At 29.0% G+C, this 20,173-nt stretch overlaps 2 protein-coding genes and 1 non-coding gene across 6 annotated transcripts in view; 2 read left to right on the top strand and 1 right to left on the bottom strand.

Annotated features, from left to right (window-relative positions):
* The first annotated feature begins 962 nt into the window (after positions 1–962).
* The window catches only part of LOC124948898, a 59,584-nt gene continuing 40,373 nt past the window's right edge, over positions 963–20,173 (top strand). Inside the window, exons 1-3 of one of the 4 annotated variants that reach the window (XM_047493207.1) lie at positions 1,019–1,036; positions 1,481–1,589; positions 16,398–16,646. In XM_047493207.1, the coding sequence (XP_047349163.1) occupies positions 16,425–16,646 (222 nt within the window). In that variant the 5' untranslated portion in view covers positions 1,019–1,036; positions 1,481–1,589; positions 16,398–16,424. Of the gene's footprint in view, positions 1,590–16,397; positions 16,647–17,973; positions 18,857–20,173 lie in introns of those variants that run through there. The other 3 variants (XM_047493208.1, XM_047493206.1, XM_047493211.1) reach the window with 3 other exon arrangements.
* LOC124948498 lies at positions 7,493–9,060 on the bottom strand. The gene is made up of 3 exons (XM_047492182.1): positions 8,022–9,060; positions 7,679–7,886; positions 7,493–7,517 (listed from the first exon to the last, which is right to left on the bottom strand). The coding sequence occupies exons 1-3, from the start codon at positions 8,722–8,724 to the stop codon at positions 7,493–7,495; spliced, it is 936 nt and encodes a 311-aa protein (XP_047348138.1). The 5' UTR covers positions 8,725–9,060.
* Positions 14,690–14,761, top strand: Trnae-cuc. The gene has a single exon. It is a non-coding gene; the product is annotated as a tRNA-Glu (tRNA).

Here is a 20,173-nt window from a genome sequence, read left to right as displayed (position 1 = left end):
TCGTGTGACTGTTATAATAATTTAGAAAGAATAATTATAATCAACATTAGAAAAATATTCGTTTAGTGCTTCCTGCACAATGAATAAAAGAACCATCTTCTCTTTTTTCTCCTTTTTTTTTATTCATGTGTATGCATTCGGTTTGTATTGTCGAAGCATTTATTTTGACAGCATTGTGTCGGTCAAACCATCGTACTTCCTGTTGCGTGCAGGAATAGAGAATGCAACCCTGTATTTAGGCGCGTGCGACCCCCTATCAAGAATTTCTCTGCTTTGTGTGTAAACTTGGCGAGTAGAGAGTTTCACGTATATATTTCAAAATACGAGAAAAGGTATAATAAACATCGAGTCATTTATTTTCATATTCAATGCGTTCGAAGAATGTACCTAATACAATATGCCACGCACGAGTAACGTTATATAGTTTGCACTGTTATGTATTTCAGTTGGTTTCATTTTATCTCTTTGACGACGAAATAATATCTCGTAATTACGATTTACAATTCATTATAATTCTTTATATTATCAAAAATTCTTTATATTTATACAAAGAGAATGAACATTTTTAATAAAATTTTTTAACTTTGAATTATACATAATTTTTATACTTTTTATATTTTTTAATTTATATCTCATTTGTTACAAAGAAATAATACATTTCAAATATATTTAACAATTTATAATTTATTATTATAATTTTAAAACGATGTAAATTTTGTATACAAAAAATACGTCTATTATATTAAATCATATATATTATTATTATATTTAGTTATCTATAAGCATTAAATATATTTTTTTTTCATACTTAATTTTATCAAAAGAATTCGCTTGGATGTAAAGCAGAAGGTGAACGCATTTACGAAGATAAGAGCGGGCTATCGAAAGTAACCGAGCTTCATTTACCGTAGCCAATCAGAGAAGCTCGTCCTGGCGGCCATCTTGCGCGGTAGACCGTTCGAGTTGGTAGTCGCGTGGCGACGAGCAATCGTTGAGGTTTTTCGCAGTACGAGCCGTAGTGCCGAACCGTATTGAGGTGAGTTGTTGCGCTCTTCAACTTTTCATTTTAACGTCTTCTAGTCTTATACTCGACGACGAAATTTGTTTTTTCGACGTAAGTCTTTTATTATTACATCGAAATATTTGGTAATGTATTCGACGAATAAAACTGATCGAAGGACATTTTGTGTTGATTTTTTCAAACGTAACTAGTGACAATAACATTACTTTTTAATTATCTTTCGTACATCGTATATATATATATATATATATATATATATATATATACATGTGTGTAGGGACGTGTGTAGTGTGTGCGACTATGTGTGTGTTGAATTAACAAAAGATTATTTTCTCGTACATTGAATAATAAGACGAAGTTATTCTTAATCTTCGATGTACCTGACAACGAAGTCATTTTCTCGAATCTAACTGGTCAACGTTTGTTGCGCGCATTTTATACTTTAATTGCGCACTCCAGCGCGTAGATGCGATATCAGAATTATTCCTGTGATCACCGGAAACACAAGACGTCTTCGTTCATTCACCGTCTTCTAGAAGCCTAACAACGTTTTACTGCTTAGCAAAAGGTATTTTTTTTTCTTTTTTCTAACGTGCATTATTACTATATATATATGTATGCGTTATCGTTATCGTATGATACGTGCCTCCTTTCTGTTTATCCTTGTCGCAAGATGCAAATGGCGGTTGCGTGGGGAGGAGGATTGATGAGAGTAAGAGAGGAGGAGAGATTCGTAGAAGGATATATTTTTGTCTTGTAAGAAATTTCGAAAAAAGAAAAAAAAAAAAAAAAAAAAAAATCAAAACCGGTTTATTATATTTATTTTTGTTTTGTTTTGTCTCATACAACCGTTTGTGATTTTATATATATATATATATAATTATAGATCATAAAGAAAAAACGCTTTCATTTATTGGATCAGTATTCCAGAAACATTTAATTAGTATTTTAAGTAAATAATCAATATTAATAAAAAAAAATATTAATACGTAATATAAGCGACATAATTTTAACGTTTAATTATTTATATCGATCAATGTATTCATATATACTGAACATATATTTAATAAAATACGTAATATTAATTATTAACAAAAATGTTAATCAAATAAATAAAAGTTTTATTTATTTGATTAATATTTTTGTTTTATTCGATCGTCCGTAATTTTATAGAAATTGTATTATGATATATATACATATATGTTTATATATATATATATATATATATATATATATTATACATATACATATATATACATATATAAATTCTAAGTTCGGTAACGATAAGAAATGTTCGCATGAAAGCTTGTTGGGTTCGTTTGTTCGTTCGTTCGTTCGTGTATACCTATAGAGGCGCCAAGAATTGTTTACATTACGGTCACGTATCCGTTCGTATCCTCGCGTCGAGAGTTTAATGCTGAAACGTATAAGTAGTTTTCATTTTCGTGTGTTTTTCGTCGAAACGACCATAGAAACCATACTTCTAAGCTCGTGTCATTGAACGATGTTTCTGGATAGGAGTCGCACGTGAATACACATTCTCTTACATTTATATTCTTTATAAATCATGCCCCTTTATATACATATACAATATGTATATAACTCTTTTTATATATATGTATATATATATATATATATATATATATATATGTACATAGACTTATTTCCATTTTAAGTTAAATAATAGAATTGTAGAGCGTACTCAAAGAATTACAATTTCGAGAAATGAATAGCTAACTTTTTCGATGGATATGACTAATAAGAGAAAAAATATCGATCATAAATATCTTGTGATAATTAAGCGTCTAATTACCATATCGATCGTTGTCCTTGAAAGTAAAGATGTATTCTTTTATTTCGTTACCGTGTGTATCAATCTGAATAGCTCGTATTAATTCGATTGGAAAAATGAATATTTGTCTACTCGTTAATTTAATTATCAATGTTTTTCAATAATACTACATTATCAAATACGATCATGTACGTATGTCTTGAATATAATAATCACATTTCTATTTTTATATATAATAAATATTATATAAATATATATTAGTTATATAATATTATATAAAATATATATATATATATATATATATATATATGTATATATATAGAAAGAGAAAATGGTAGATAAATAAATTCATTGAAACGTATTTAGGAGGATATTTAGATCAAAGAAGAAGATCATTTATATTGGTTGATAAGACCTTGCACTTTCACCAAAGACTTACTAGAGATCGTTTATTTTCCAAGGAACGTCCTTCGCATTGTTGTACTTGAACTTTCAATCTACGTGCATCGTACTAATGTCTTGTAGACGTCAATCGATTTGTGTACGTCTTCATACAATAACAAATCTCACGAGATTTCTCTTTTAACTTAGACGATATTTGTTAATTTTTCGAAAATAACATTTGAATATATATATATATATATATATATATATATTTTTTTTTTTTTTTTTATTTATCTGCAATCCCTAATTAAAATTAATCTAATTTAACATTAAGATATAAAAGATCTATAAGAGAAAAAAAGAGAGAGAGAGAGAGAGAGAGAGGGGGGAAGAGAAAGTGAGAAAAAAAGTCGGACCACAAACTTTTTCATTCTCATTACTTTCATGTGTATATTATTTCTTTTTTCTTTTCCTTTTTATAATTTTCTTTTTTAACTTAATTAAAAATTTTTTTAATCAAATTTTCACGCAGAATGAATATCGAGTTCGTGCTTTGTTGCAAATCCGTCGGTTCGTTGGTCTCCTTCAAAATTTTCCATGGAACTTACAACCGCAAAAGATCTTAAATTCATTAAGTCTTCTTCGTGTGTATATGTATATATGTAGACGAGAGCACACGTTGAATAATAATTTTACGTGGCTTGCTAACGGCTGCACTTGATAAAACATTTTCTTGAGAAGCAGCTATTACCTTTTGCGCTTCCTTCTCCCTATCTATCTCTAATTATCTATTTATCTGTCTATCTTCGTTTAGTTTCTCACAGAGGAATATAGAAGACACATTGATTTACGACCAATCGAAAGATTTATATGGCGGAAAATTAAAAATCTTTATAAATCCCTTTTAATTGAGTTTAAGAAGGTTATAATAATTTATTGAAAATTATTTTTACGTATTCTTTTTAACATTGTTACGTGCATCTTAATGGCATTTTTATTTATATATATTTGTAAATTTTTTTTCTTCGGATACCCACAAAGAAAACGTATATAGGTCTCTTGCGACGTGAGAAATTCAAAATTTTAATTGATTTTGTCAGTCGAATGAAAGATAATGTCCTCGCAAATTTATTTTTAATTTTCTTTTAGATAAATATTTTAATATATATATATATATATATATATATATATATATATATATATATATATATTTATTTATATATATCAATGGAACGTTTACTTTTATATAAAAAAATTCTTTTGGATTACACAAAGAAGTACGTTTTTTTTTTTTTATATTGTGAGAAATTAAAAATTTTCCCACAGATTTTTTTATCAAATGAAAAATAATATTCGCAAATTTATTTTTAATATTCTTTCAAATATTATAATGTGTGTTTTAATGAAACTTTCATTTACATTTAAAATTCTCTTTAGATAGCATAAATTTTATGAGAAAAAAAAAAAGAAAAAATATAACTTTCGTTGGTCGCAAAACGTTACGAATTTTTATACGCTCGTTTCGTCACGGCCGAAACTCTTGCCACTTTTATTATGGTTACACGACACGGGGAGAGAGAAAGAGAAAGAGAGAGAGAAAGAAAGAGAGAGAGAGAGAGAGAGAGAGAGAAAGAGAGAAAGAGAGAGAGAGAGAGGCAGCTATTACTGTCTCTCTGAGTCTTTTAAATTGATGTGCTTGTGGTGGTAGATATTTATAGAATATGCAACAACGAACATACATATAATCCCTGAGCTATCGAAACACGTGTTAACTCTTTGATCAGCGCGAGTAAATAATTTTGTTATTTAGTTTTAGGGGAAGTCTTTCGACCAATTTAGAAATTTTTTATCACGTCTGTTGTATTCCAAATAATAATAATATTAAGAACATTTCGGTGGTTATTAAATCCAACTATTATTATTATTATTATTATTATTATTATTATTATTATTATTATTATTATTATTATTTTGCGTAATATATTCAAAGAGTTAATATATCTTTCTTTTTTGTTAGGAAGTGTTTTATTAAATACAAAATATTTGTATTTTAATCGTTAAAGTAGAAGTTAGCGATCGGTATATAATTTTAAGGAGTTTTTTCTAGATGAAATTAGAAATTTTTTATTATATTTATTTTATTATAATAGTGTAATGAAATTTTTTAAATGAAGTTTTTTTAAACTTCTCAAAGCTTATTATTATTATTATTATTATTATTATTATTTTATTCGATATATTCAAAAACTTTTTTTAATTTATATATATATATATTTTTTTTTTTTTTTTTTTTTTTTTTTTTTATAGAAAATGTCCCAGTGAGAAAAACAAGAATTTATATTTCACTTGATAAAGGAAAATCCATGTATCATCTTGTAGAAAGTTAAATACTGACGCATATTATTAATAATAAAACTTTCTTTGTTTGTCTTTTAAACGTCCCCATGAAAATAATTTTCTATCTTTTTATTTGGCATTGCACGTATATATGTATATGTATAGTAACGTGTAAAATGCGAGGATTTGCATATGCGTGGCACAAATGAAAGAAACGTGGGAATTACACGAGTCTTTTTTCTGCGTCATATTCTATTTAAATTAAACGATACTTTTTGTTGTGGATTACACGATCTGATGTACGTGCTATGATTTCGTTGCGATATTGAACATTACGATACATGAAGCTGGCCTTTCTATTAACTTGTATTCATTCATTCATTCATTCATTCATTATTATTATTATTATTATAATTCTATTTATCATTATCATTATTATCATTTTGTTATACCTCACTAGCTAGATCATCGTTTTATAAGCGTATTCGTTATTCCAATGTTCATTTTCGCATTCATAAGCAAATTTAATACTACGAGAGTATGGTTTCGTGTTCTTTCGAAATACTCGCATAAATTCGGACGATAAAATAAGATAACAGGACGACGGGCCTCGAATCGGGAATTTTTTTTTTATTCTTTTTTCATTTCTTTATTTTCTTTTTTTTTTTTTTTATTTTACTCACCATGCATATAAATTATCTATCCTGTCTCGTAAATCTTATCTTTGGATGGTGTCGTGTAAATATGTATGCTGATTTTGCTAATTTTCCTTTTTTTTTCTTATTTTTTTTCTTCCATTTTTTTTCTTTTTCTTTCTTTTTCTTTTTTTTTTTTTTTTTCTTATTGACTTGGAAATATATACCTCGAAAAAAGTATAAAATTTTTTAATTCATTCTTTAATCAATTCTGAAATATATCTCGAAGTATATCTCCACAAAATTTTTTCTATCAGTTTTAAAATATCTCAAAGATATATATATATATATATATATATAACTTTTTTTTATATAATCAAATTTAATTATATAAAAATTCATTCAGATTTTTTTGGTAAAATTTCTTAATTTTAATGATACTTATTTGTTTGAAAAATGGTTGGTTTTTTTTTTTTTGTTATATGATTGTTAGTGTTGTTGAAAAGCAGGAGTTAAGAAGTGGTGACGTTCAGACCGGAAACGTCGTCTCGAGCGAACGCCTTTAACTCCCAGTGATTTCCTTTCTCTCTCTCTCTCTCTCTCTTTCTCTCTCTCTCTCTCTCTCTCTCTCTGTTTCCGTCTCTTTTCCTCGTATCCTCTTTATCCGATATATCGAAGATGGCACGTACGATACATCTTCCTTCGGCAATGTGCCACGAAACAACTCGAGTAGAATGCACTCATGCTCCTTCTCAATGAGTAAGTAGTAGTAGCTATTTATTCTACTACCTTGTCCTTTCGGTCTTATATTAGTAGATGCTGGAAAGAATAGAGAAAGGCTCGTGAGAGGAATTTTTAATTGTTCAAGTCGAGTTGGAATAGGAAGGACTTGGAAATTTGATTTTATCTTCAGTTCGTTTGTCAATGAATTCTTTTCTTTTTTCCTTTTTTTACCCAAGGACAACTCTAATATTACTTTAATGTTACTTAACAATTTTTATTATTTATTCTTTATTCCTTACCAATTTATAAGTTTATTGTTAAATTTCCTTAATGAAATTTATGATTATTATTATTATTATTATTATTGTTGTTATTGTTGTTGTTGTATAATAGACAGATCCGTTTTTTTTTTCCTTTAATAACAGCTGACATTTTATTTAATAATTTTCCTTATGTATTCTTAATTCCCTTTAATAATTTATAATTTTATTTTCATTCATTGTCGATTATTGTCATTATTATTATATAATGGAAAGCTTCTTTTCAAATATAGGTTTAATTTCTTTTAAAAATCTTCATTATATATTGTTTGATCCTTTATTAATTTATAGTTTCATTATTTGCCCTAGTTGATTATAATTATTATACATAATGAAAAGTTCTTTATCTTCGTTTATTCAAACTGGATGTGATAAATTTTTGTTATATAACGAACTTATAGTATTCTATAAACAAAATGAATCTTTAATATCTATTATAAACTTTATTATAATAATTAATACAAACCTGATTTTAAAACAGATAGCTTTACGAAATTTTTCATACGTTACGTAACAAACGATCGTAGATACAATAGGGAATATCTTAATGAGTAAATAAAAAATTTCCATTTGTTTCGTCGAACAACACCACTTTGCATTTGGATTTAACGCTGTTATTACCTTTGCGATTCTATATGGGATCATAGTGAAAAAAAATACCCAGGATAGACGAACTGTAAAAAAAAAAAAAGAAAAAAATAAAGAAGAAAAAGAAAAGAAAAGAAAAGGAAAAAAATAGATTAGAAACAATTTTAATTAGGATTAATCCTGATAATGTAATTATTGTTCGTCGTTTATCAGTTTCTTACTTGACAAATGAAAATTTTCCAGATCTTTTGGTCGCCATTGTCCTTCGATCGATTTGATCGATAATAGTTCGTAAATGATCGCACAATAAATCAGAATAAGAATTAAAAATGGTAGAACCATAAACATGATTGTCGAAGCTGCGAATATATCATGCATGTCGTCTCTTTCGAAATGATCGTAAAGATGTAATTCCATTGCTGTGATCATGATAGATGTCAACCAAATGAAAACTATTCTCTTCGTTGTATTAGATAGTTTTGTGAAGTTTTCATATATGGATGTCTGTCGCTCGCAAATACAGATATAATTCTCTATACTAAAAATCACGATCGTTAATACGGACGAATAGAAACTAACATGAAAAACGTAGTCGAGATTCATAGGAATATTTAATTCGAAGATGGATCGTAGAATTCTTCGTGATGGCTCAATCATGATTACCAAATTCGAAGCGACCAAACTGATAATGTAACAGTTCGTCGATACTCGTAAAGATGAATTCAAGGCTACAATGAAGATTATTGATAAATTTAAAGAGGCACCTAAAGTAACTAATGATATGTCGACAGCATTTTGTGTATATTCGGAAAGAGTTATAGTGATTATGTTGATTTTTGTTAATTCTGTAGTAGTTGTAATCGTTGGACCCTTCCGATAATTTTGAAAGAGTCCTGGATATTTGTGAATATCTTCTAAAAACATCACACTTGTAATTATAATTTGTAATATTTATTATCACTTTTGATTTTTAACAAAAAGACAGATGTTATTAATTTTCACATCATTATCAGGTTAAATCATTTTCTGACTTAATACTGATCAAATTATCTGTCTCGTCAAACTTAAGTTATTCTATTAGATGGTTCAACGTTCAATTAGAACCTTGCCTTGGTGTTGCTTGTTCGCGCACCTAGTTAATACTGAACAATCGTCGGTCAGCACTTTGTGGGTTGCACATTCATTTTTTCTTTTTTTTTTTTTCCCCCACGATTCCTTTGGGAATTTGACACCATAGAGTATACGTCAAATGAGAGTAGAACGTTGATTATAGTGCGCACATCCCAAACACGTGACTCTTTCATTTTATAGAGTGCTTGTTTTTAAAGGCGTGGCATATTATACTACATATATTTTTTATCTAAATTTTGTATCTGAATAATATATATATATATAATATTTATATCTTTTCGAAAAAGAAAAGAAAAAGAGAAATAAAAAAAATCAGATGGGCCAAGGAACGTACATATGAACAAAGGAAAGTTGCTTGACCTTGAAAGTACCATTTCAAGGGTCTCCTTCTTAGTTGAACGAAGCAAGCCAACGTGAAGAGAGCAGGAGATAGAAATAGCATGGTCGGAATAAATCACGATTCATTCTGAGAGCGTTAGTCCTCAGAGAGAATGAGAGAGAGAGAGAGAGAGGTAGATAGATAGATAGAGAGAGAGAGAGAGAGAGAGAGAGTGAGAGAGTGAGAGAGAGAAAGAGAGAAAGAGAAAGATAGATAGAAGATGGCGAGGGTGAAAGAGAGATAACGAGAACGGACGACGGAATATCTACGACTCTTTGCATCCGACTGCATAATACGAGCTGCAGAACGCAACTTCGACTACTCTGCATCTCTGGCAAATAGCCAGGTTGGTGCAATATTGGACAGCTTGTGTCTTCAATTTATTTATTTTTATATCTTTCGATCGGAAAATCTCATTCATTCGGTTTAGATAGGTGGAGCTATTTTTTTTTTTTTTTTTTTTACTAGTTACCTTATCCACATATTATTTATTTCTTTCATTTGAAGTTTCATAAGAATTACTCTTGTGTTTTGATATTTCTTTTTTTTTTTTCAATTAAAAGAATATACATACGAATGTTTTTTTTTTCTTTTTATATACTTTATATATTAAATGTAATGTCAAATCATTTTAATAAACTCAGACATAGGTATTTATGTATTTATATATGTATATATATGTATAATATATCTTTAAAGATACCATATACATATAAGTAGACATATTTACTATTGTAGAAAAAAATATGTGTATATATATATATATATATACACTCTATTCATGTCAAATAATTAATTATAATGAAGATATGTGACTTTATTGTTTAAAAAATTTTTTATTACAAACGTACTTTTCTTAAACACGAATAAATGTATATTTGTAAAAAGTATTTTGTTTTTTTTTAAAGCAGTAACAACATGCATATTATTTTGTCATAATTTATTTTAACGAAGATATATTTTGTAATAAAAAAAATTATTATAAAATTATTACAAAATCTGTCGAATCACACTCTACATAGAAGTTGTAAATAGTTACGTGATAAAATACAATGATAGAAATGAATGATTATATTTTCATCGAGTTTACAAATTTTTTATTTGCTTTTTTTTTTATTCATTTTCGTTTTTAACTACATCAACTTAAATCTTCTCTCTCTCTCTCTCTCTCTCTCTCTTTCTTCTTGGATACCAGGTGCGAGTTGAATTCACATTCTTTATTTTTTATCGATTTCGTCGAATTTTCACTTTTTTTTCTCTCTCTTTCTCTCTCACTCTACCTTTCTCCCCCGCTCTTTCTTTCTTTTTTTTTTCTTTTCCATTGGATACCTTGATGAAGGGCACATACGGGGCCAAATAAGTGCAGTGGCAGGGCCTTAGGGTCCACAACCGGTTCATGGGCCCTGGCATCGTTACGATGTAACTTAAGCGAGTTTGTAGCCTGCCAGAGGGCTTGCAGGATAATCAGAAGGCAATATTATCGTTCGAGAAGAAAAAAGAGAGAGAGAGAGAGAGAGAGAGAGAAAAAGAGAGAGAATAGAAAGAAAGAAAGAATACAGGTCTTCTCGTTTCAGGTGTGTAAATCTTGAATAAATTTCTTTTTTGTTTTTTTTTTTTTTTTTTATTATTATAAAGAAGAAGAATTTATTCTCGTATGTGTATATATGATATATAATCAAATTGATCTTTTTGTCTCTCGTGAAAATTCGTCAAAGATGAAAAAGAAAAGGAAGAAAAAAAGTTCAATAAGATTCGCATAATTAATGCCAGGAGAATTATTACCAGCCATATTTCATAATTATTCATCATTCATTCAAGAGAAAGAGAAAGAGAGCAAACGAACTGCGAGGGTTCATTAAAAAGTCGACCGATCATATTCAATCGAGGCGAGAAGCCACGAGCTATGATAAAATGCTCAGTGACCGGGTAAGCACGCTTCGACGTTTTCTCGTGCGTCTTTCGATTTCGTACTCGTGATACTGAAACGATAATGCTCACTGACACGGACATAGTTCGTCCCTTGGTTCGTTTAAAACGATTTAAACATTTCTTCGAACTTTTTCACTCCTTTCTTTCATTTTGTTTTGTTTTGTTTTTTTTTTGTTTTCTTTTTTTGGGTTTTTTTTTTTTTTTTTTTTTTTTTTTTTTTTTTTTTAATTTTTACCGGAAAAAATAATTAAGCATTAAGTTGTCTGATATAAAAATGACGGTTTATTTTTTTTGCCCTTTCTTTTTCTTTCTTTCTTTCTTTCCTTTTATCTTCCTTATGTTGTTTCTCTTTGTTCTTTTCTTTTTTCCGCAAGAGAAAATATTCACTTTGCAAGAAAATATTGTGATTAATATTTAAATGATACATTCAACCGAAGATGTAACGAGTTTCTTCTCAATGCCGACAGTCAGATTGATTTTCGTCTAGCGTTTACTCAGTGTTTACGTTAAGACAGGTTTTGCCATTTATTTAACCGTTGAATGCTGGACTCGTAGCCAGTCATTCCACCTGTTCAACGAGTTCCATCCAAGCTTGACCGACGTGACGCTCGACCGTTCGTCGAATCATCATCCTACGATAAGGCTTCTTTTCGCGTCTATCGGTTGCACGCATTCGTGTGATGTGAATAGTGGACCGGTATGTCATGATGTATATCGGTATATGTAGTACTTTCATCGTGATTCTACCGTCTTCATTCAGGAACAAATGTGGAGCGAATACTATCATTGATTCATTAAGGAAATAATATATTAAATTGTTAGACAATTAATTTATTTATTATTAATTCATTTTAACATAACATTTTTTACTTCTCAATTGTAATATTTTTCTTCGTTTCAACATTTTTCTTTTTTTCTTCTTCCTTCCCTTTAATATTCTTCTTTTCACATATAATACGATATGATAAACGTAATAAAATTAAATATACCAATTAAATCACGTAGAGAATATTATATATTGGAAATTGTGGTGAATTTTTTTCTATCTTTCTTTGTTGATATTTAATCTCAGCTTCGATCGTACAGGAAGATGTTTCAATTTCAAACTCTTTCTCTCTCTCTCTCTCTCTCTCTCTCTCTCTCTTTCTCTCTTTGTTTAGCTATCTCTCTGAATGTTTATATGAGATGTTTACAGCAATACAATATTGCAAAAGAACAAAGACAAGACTTGGTTGGTTGGAGACATTTGCCGCAGTCTCGTGCCCGTTCAGGGATCCTTTGCATTTCTTCGGTAGCACTTTTACAAGGAGGTAAGACTCTCCAGCGGTATATTTTACTGGTAACCAGTCGAACGAGTTTTTCCCAAAGACCACAAATACGATGTGCAAAAGTCGGCAACATACGATATATCTACGTAGCTATATATATATATATATATATATATATATATATATATATATATATGTATACATATACATATATTTTGTATATTATATGGAAATACATTAAAGTAAAAGTTCGAAAAATCCAACGATGAATACCTGGGGGTCGTGATTACTCTCATCAAATTTATGACTACTTGCTAAAATATATAAAAGAAGGAAACATAAGGAAGTCTCAGAGTTATACTATTTGGTTGATAGTTATATAAGCTTGTACGGATGAATCTTCTTCTTCTTCAACATAAGGATAGGATTCCGTTATTTTCTTAAGTGGAAAACATTTCTTTCTCTCTCTTTCTCTTTCTTTATTTTTCTTACATTCAAGTATAACTATGATTCCCTTATTAGAGAATTCAGAAAGGAAATATTCGATTTTTCTTTCTTTTTTTTTTTTTTTTTTTTTTTTTTTTTTTTTTTTTTTTTTTTTTTTTTTGGCAAAATCGTACGTGTACAAAGATTATGATAAGAAAGAATTGATCTGAAATGAAAAGAAAAAGGAAAAATTGTTGAGATTATTATCCATCTTTGAAATTTCAATACTTCTCCATGGAAGATTATTATTTTCTCGATGTTTTAAGTCATCGTTTGTATAATCATGTAGTAGACATCATCTAGTATGCACAATAAATTGACGAGAATAATGTGAGAAACGTTGGGATATATAGTTTCGAGCATCGGTTCACAATCGACCGTAGAGACTCTCACGTTTCTTGCTGACTCTAGCAGCCACGCGGCTCTGTTAAAAGCATGACTCCCTTCCGTTCTACAAGATGAACTGTCACGTTTCCTAGTGCTATCGAGAAAGTCTTACTAGAACACGGACTTCACTTTGGCGGCCTGGATAACTTCTTCTTAGAATTCTTCTACTTCTTTTTTTTCTTTATTTTTTATTTTTTTTTTTTTTTATTTCTTTACTTTTTGTTTACTTTCGCATTTGACTCTTTTATTTTTAATGATAAAACGCGTTTTTATTATTAACAATGTATCATTAATATTATCGAACATGTATATGATAATCTCTAAAACTCTAAATTACTCGTCTAATATTATAAATTATTCGTCTAAAACACAGTCTTCACATTGACGGCCTGAATAATTTTTTACGCTTTTTTTTTTCCTTTTTTTTTTTTTTGTTTCCATATTTTATTCATACTTGACTCTTTTTTATTTAATGATTTACCTACTTGTTTATGTTAAATAATTTCTTAGACATTTGATACGACTCATTCAAATTCGACTCTTTTATTTGAGTGATAGTCGTGTTTTTATTATTAACAAAGTATCATCGAAGTCATGAAATATTTAGCACATGATAATGAACTTTAAATTATTCGTACCTAGATACGTTTGAACATTCAAATTATTTTGTTATCGTTGTTGGAAGTTAAAAAAAGATACGAAAGGATGCGGAGAAGAAGGTCGAGAAAGAAAATGTATGCTCGACGATTGTCTATAAATATGCTCGCTTACCACCATTGTCATTCAGAACAACATAGCTTTGTTACGTTACCACTCGTAACACGTACCTACTGTTTGGCCGTGAAGATAGAAAGAGAAAGAGAAAGAGAAAGAGAGAAAGAGAGTGAGAAAGAGAGAAAGAGAGAGAGAGAGAGAGAGAGAGAGAGAGAGAGAGAGAGAGAGAAAGGGACAGAGAAAGAGTAGATATGTATATATAATATTTTATAGCGGGACGATGGTTCCCTTCTTTTCTAAATTATTGTTTTTTTTTTCAGCTTATTTTTCCACAACGTTTTTTTCTTTCCTTCACTATTTAACATTTATTCTTAAGTTATTTCATATTTTTTAATATAGGTTGTCAAGTTAGTAATTTTTTATGACATTAAAAAAAATTGTGTAACATTTAAAAGGACATATAGATATTATATTTATGTTTATATATTAATTTCGTATATACATATGTATATATTTATATTACACATGTAATTGGTATTATTAAGAATATATAATAATCTGGGATATAGCAGAGAGTAAAACATACTTCCATAAGTCCGGTATGGTCTAGTGGCTAGGATACCTGGCTCTCACCCAGGAGGCTCGGGTTCGATTCCCGGTACCGGAATATAATTACTTTTTTTTTTATTTTTTCTTTTTATTCGTATTTACTTTTAAATATAATATTTTATTACACTTTGAAAAGTTATTTTTTTTTCTTTTATGTTTCATACAATCTTTTTGATAATAAATCGATAATAAATCGTTCGATAAATTTCACGTTTTAGGATGATTAAAGCATTGTCGATCAGCTATTATATTGTATGTAACAAATAATGCGTTTTACTAGATATTTTTATAATTAAATGATAATCGTTATAAAAGTTATTAAAAATTCAGAGAAATTGATAATACATCGAAATTAAACGAACACGCAAATTCAACGCAATAAAAAAGATTATAATAATGATTTACATAATTTTATAGTTTAATAATGGAATAAATTTGAATGCATCCACAAGTACGAACATATCCGTGAGTGACGGTTTAACAATATACAGAATTTCGTTAATAAGGTACAATAAAAAATTTTCTTTACAATATCGTATTATATTAATAAATTATTCATTATGACATTTTGCGTTTAGAAAATTCCATTTATCGTTTCATTTAAATTCCATTAACTTTATCTGGAATTCTGTCAGACTGTTAACAATACTTCTTTTTATCGAAGATCCCATATCGATAGAAAACGTTAATTAACAAAACATTTGATATCGATCGAAACATGTGTCGTCATTACCTTGTTTGATAATTCAATAATCACGGCATGAGATTGTATTTGTTAGACATAGTAGGTAACTGTATAAGTGTCTACAGACGTAAATGTTCGAGGTGGAAACTCTCAAAAAGGATTCGTTTCCGTGCAGGAAATTGTCAAGGACTGTCCCTCGAAGCGATAACTAGTAACTGGAACGAACGGATTCGTTCCAGTTACCTTCAGCATCTCTCTTTTGGTCGCGAAAGAATTGCTTAATTAACAAAGAAACAGAATCAAATCATTTGATTTATTTATTTTTTTTTTTCCATTATATTTTTATATATTTGATCGATATTTTTATTAATTAATGGTAAGTATTTTGTAAAATAAATGATAAGTATATATATTTTGGCCAGTATAAATAATTAAGTGTGAAAATTGTATCACAATAGCATCAATATTACGTATTGATAAATATTGACGATATGTTTAAAAATAATGATCGAATAGACAGTAACCCCTTTTTTTTTCCTCTATTGTTAAATTCTATTCTTCTTCGATCTTTTATCGAGAATTATTTAACTAGAAATACAGGAAAATGTAATGAGGCGATTCGATAGACGTTTCCTAAACATATATTTGTATCTTTTTTTTTTTTTTTTTTCAATCGATGAAATTATCGAATGATTCACGGTCACCTATTATCTCGTAGAATCGATCGATCACTGGATAATCTCGATGTATATATGTTTTGTATCCGTCGAACGTGTACAAAGCTTTCAATGGAGTCGATTGACCCTCTTGTTATCGAGAAAGGCTTGGCTATGTTTCGAGAAGATAGAAAACAATTCTATTATTGAACAATGTAATCTCTCAATCAGGTTTATGAATGGAATTACGATGCAAATTTCGAATTCGTTCTATTTTCTTTCCTTTTTCCTTTTTTTTTTTTTCTCTTTTTTTTTATTTATTTTCCTTTTTTTCTTTCTTCTGATTACGACAGATGATAACGACGTAGTTTCATTCGAGAATGCCTATCATCATGGGACTACAACAGCAAACAACATCCCAAGACACCGTTGACTTCCCTGATTATTTGAAACCATCTACCCAATATCATCAGATCCATGGGAATCTATCGCAGAACGAACAAAAATCATCTCACAGAGATCACAACACGAGTTTTACCAGTACAAAGGGTTTGCTCAATGGACCAGGTCAAAACAATTGTTTTCTCAACAGTGCAGTACAGGTGAGTAATATCATTCAAGATATATAATATAACACAGACACGTATAACACAATTTTTATTATGAGTTTTCACTCTAGACTCGAGACACGTGCGCCTGCTGATATGAAACCCGTTATTCGTATACGTCGTCTAACGCAATAGCGTAGCTCTACGTTAAAGGTCGAACAGTCCGTTGACTTACTTTCTATCGCGATCGATTTTTTTTCCTTTTTTTTTCTGTTTTTTTTTTTTTTTTTTTTTTTTTTTTTTCCGTTTTTTGCAGAATAAACGTGAAACTTTTTTTCTATTTCTCTTATCATAATTTTTTATACTTAAAGAGAAATAATTTTCTTTTTTTTTTTTTTTTTTTTGTTAGATAGAAAAATGTTTGTTTCTTTTTCTTGTTGTTTCTTTTTTTTTTTTCTTTTCTTTCTTTCGTTGGAAAGTAAAAGAAAGCTTGTATTCAATAACAAAAATTTTCTGATTTCATATTTTCTGGTATTCAAATGAGTAATCTTGTAGATTCTCTTTGATTCTTTTCAGCGTTATTTTTGTGCTTGGGTAAAAGATTCGTTCTATTGTCTTAGAAAGTTTCAAGATAGAGGGCACAGTGGTCATGTTACTTCTTTGATTATAAAAACGTTCGTCGTTTTCATGCCGATTCTGAAGTCGAGCGAAAGGCCAAGTATATTTTTCCTCGTAACATTGTGCCACGCGAAAAAGAAAGAGAAAAAAAAATAAAATGGCTCAAATATAATGGCATTTCTATGTGCTAAGGAAATAAAAGAAATATTTTTATTTCAAGGATATCTATTAATACAAATACATTTTACATATGGATTATTTTATGATACTTGTTTAACATATACATTTAACAATACTTATTTAATAATTTTTCTTTTAAAAATAATTGATGAAACTATGTGGTGAATTAAAAAAAAAAAAAAAAAAGAAAAAAAAACAGAATATTTCATATTTTCCATAAAAAAGAAAACTAAATATTATTAAATAATTTTTTATTTCGTCTTTTTTTTTTCTCGATTTTTTTTTCGATTTTTTATTTCATAAAATATTAGACATATGATATCATAAAACTTTGCTTAATATATTTTTTTTTTCTATTGCCCCTAATAAAAGATTTTATATCATATAAAAACATATACAGCGCATTGTTTAAAACGTTGGTCACTTTTGTTTTTTGAAAAATATTAAATATATACAAAATTGATATATACCCCATTACATAGCTCATAGAGAATAAAATAATTTTAAATACGATACGAATTTTAAATATATATATATATATATATATATACAAGGTCTCTAATTAGATTTGTTTCTTTCTGTTTTTCTTTTTCTTATAAGTTGAATTTCTAATCGTCCAATCGTTAAGATTCGATTAGTTTAGCTATCGAGTAGTAGATATTCGTTGGATCTGCATGGAGCACGCGTTAGCTATACCGCGTTTTACGTGACACGCGATACAAGTGTTTTAAGCGTAAACCGCGTACGCAGCCAGGGTGTGGTAACTACTTTGTCTCGTGTTACGAATAGAAAACGAATGCATAGGTGGTAATTCACCGCACGGTTCTACCGGTACATCAATATCGATGGATAGATTCGTTGGTTAATTTTTAATTGGATTTCTTTGGTCGCTGATAGCTTTCGAGATATCGAAAATTAATTAAATATTATTCAAATAAAAAAGAAAAAAAAACCATATGTTGATAGATCGATTGATTATTATCGATAGTTTCGTTTCTAAATATACGCGATTTAATTACATTGATCATTGATAACTTATGAAATAACGAAAATAGATTTTGACATCCTTCAGAAAGAAAAAAAAAAAAATATGTCGATATGTCGATAGATACGTCATAATAATCGATAAAGATTCGCGTGCAAATAAATGATATAATGTATTTCAGTTATTGACACATCATCAAAATAAATTGGATATTATTTAAATAAAAAAGAAAAAAAATATATTTTAATGAATTATGATAGATTATAGGAGAGACAGATCCACGATACTCGATCGATCATCTCTACTTTATAATCAAGTGACATGCTAAATATAAATGATAAGCAAAAGCGTAAAGTTATTTAATTAATAATAAGAGGGTATATATAACTTAAGAGAGTTTCATCCCAGACGATGAATTTCATCCTTGAACGATCGTGTTCGACTCGTTTCACCGGAACGTGCACAAGACGTCGTCTGCCAAGTAAGCTTTGTGTTACAACCAGTAAACCAATACACAGACACTTTTATATATATATATACGTGCACATACACATATATCTCTTTTTTCTACGAGAAACTAACACATAAATTTATCTCCGAGCGTAAATATCTCTATTCTTGACTTTAAATCCTGATAACGTATCACTAATGACAAGACAAAAATGTGGGAAGAATGTTTCAGGTAAAGCTTGTGTCACGTGATATATAACATCGCTTCGTCTCCCATCCGTAAACATTCTTTACTTATATGAAACCTAAAGGATAATTGCTAACGATGTTAAACCGAGAACGAAAGTGTTACAACGTAGTGCACGTGACTTGATTTACGTCAACTACATTAGTAATCAGCTTAGTGAATGCTAGAACATCATGTATTGACTACTCAATTTCTAGTGATCGTAACATGTTTCTACTTTGTTCATTGTTATTAATTATTATTATGTCTTTGATAATGAAGTTTTATTACATTTTAAAATTTATCATCAATATTAAATTCATTTAGACGCACTGATATTAAGATTTTATTAATAATAATGTTAATCGTTGCCTCTTTATTAAAGCAATCGTCCGAAGAATCGATCACTTATGTGTGAAAATATCGTAATTCATTTTTTTTCTGTTTTTTTTTTTTTTTTCGGGGAGGGGGTAATTTTAAGAGATTATCGATGCAATCCAGCTGGCGGCACGAGATCGAATTGCACCTGACCCAATCTTCTTCCTTCGAGGATTTAGCTTTTGCAATTGGTGGCAGACGTGGTGTTGTTAGACGTGCCAGAGCACGTGCCGTCGCTAGGAAACAGCTGCTTCATGATAGGATGGTTGATGCAGATGTGTCTTCTCCAGTGTCTTAAATAATAAGACGTCCTATGCTTTACTGATGTCATGAATTAATTTCGTAGGATAGCCATCTGTACTTTTAAGATTTCCTTCAATACCTGTTGATCGGGCGATCTATTTTCTCGTTACAGATGATAAAAGATAACTATGACGTCTATTCATAAAATTTCACTTGGTACGTAGAAACCGTAGAAATCAACAGGTTACCAAAGTCCTTGAAATATTCATCTCTTATATATCCAAGATTTTATCGATTCAGTTCTATCTTATATGTATAATGTATGGATTTCGATAGATGATATTATTTTTAAAAGATATATTTCATTTGTATATTTAAAAATTCTTACATAATCATCTGAGGAGTAATCTAAGTCAGGATAAATTGCCTGTTAAATTTGTACTCGAGCAAAACGAAGACTAAAGTCGTCGAGCTGTAATGATGAGTTTCCACGGGGTAATA

The sequence above is a fragment of the Vespa velutina genome, chromosome 4, assembly GCF_912470025.1.
Source record: "Vespa velutina chromosome 4, iVesVel2.1, whole genome shotgun sequence".
Classification (NCBI taxonomy): Eukaryota; Metazoa; Arthropoda; class Insecta; order Hymenoptera; family Vespidae; genus Vespa; species Vespa velutina.
The sequence above is the reverse complement of the archived record's forward strand: the minus strand, read 5'-3'. Positions and strand labels throughout refer to the sequence as shown.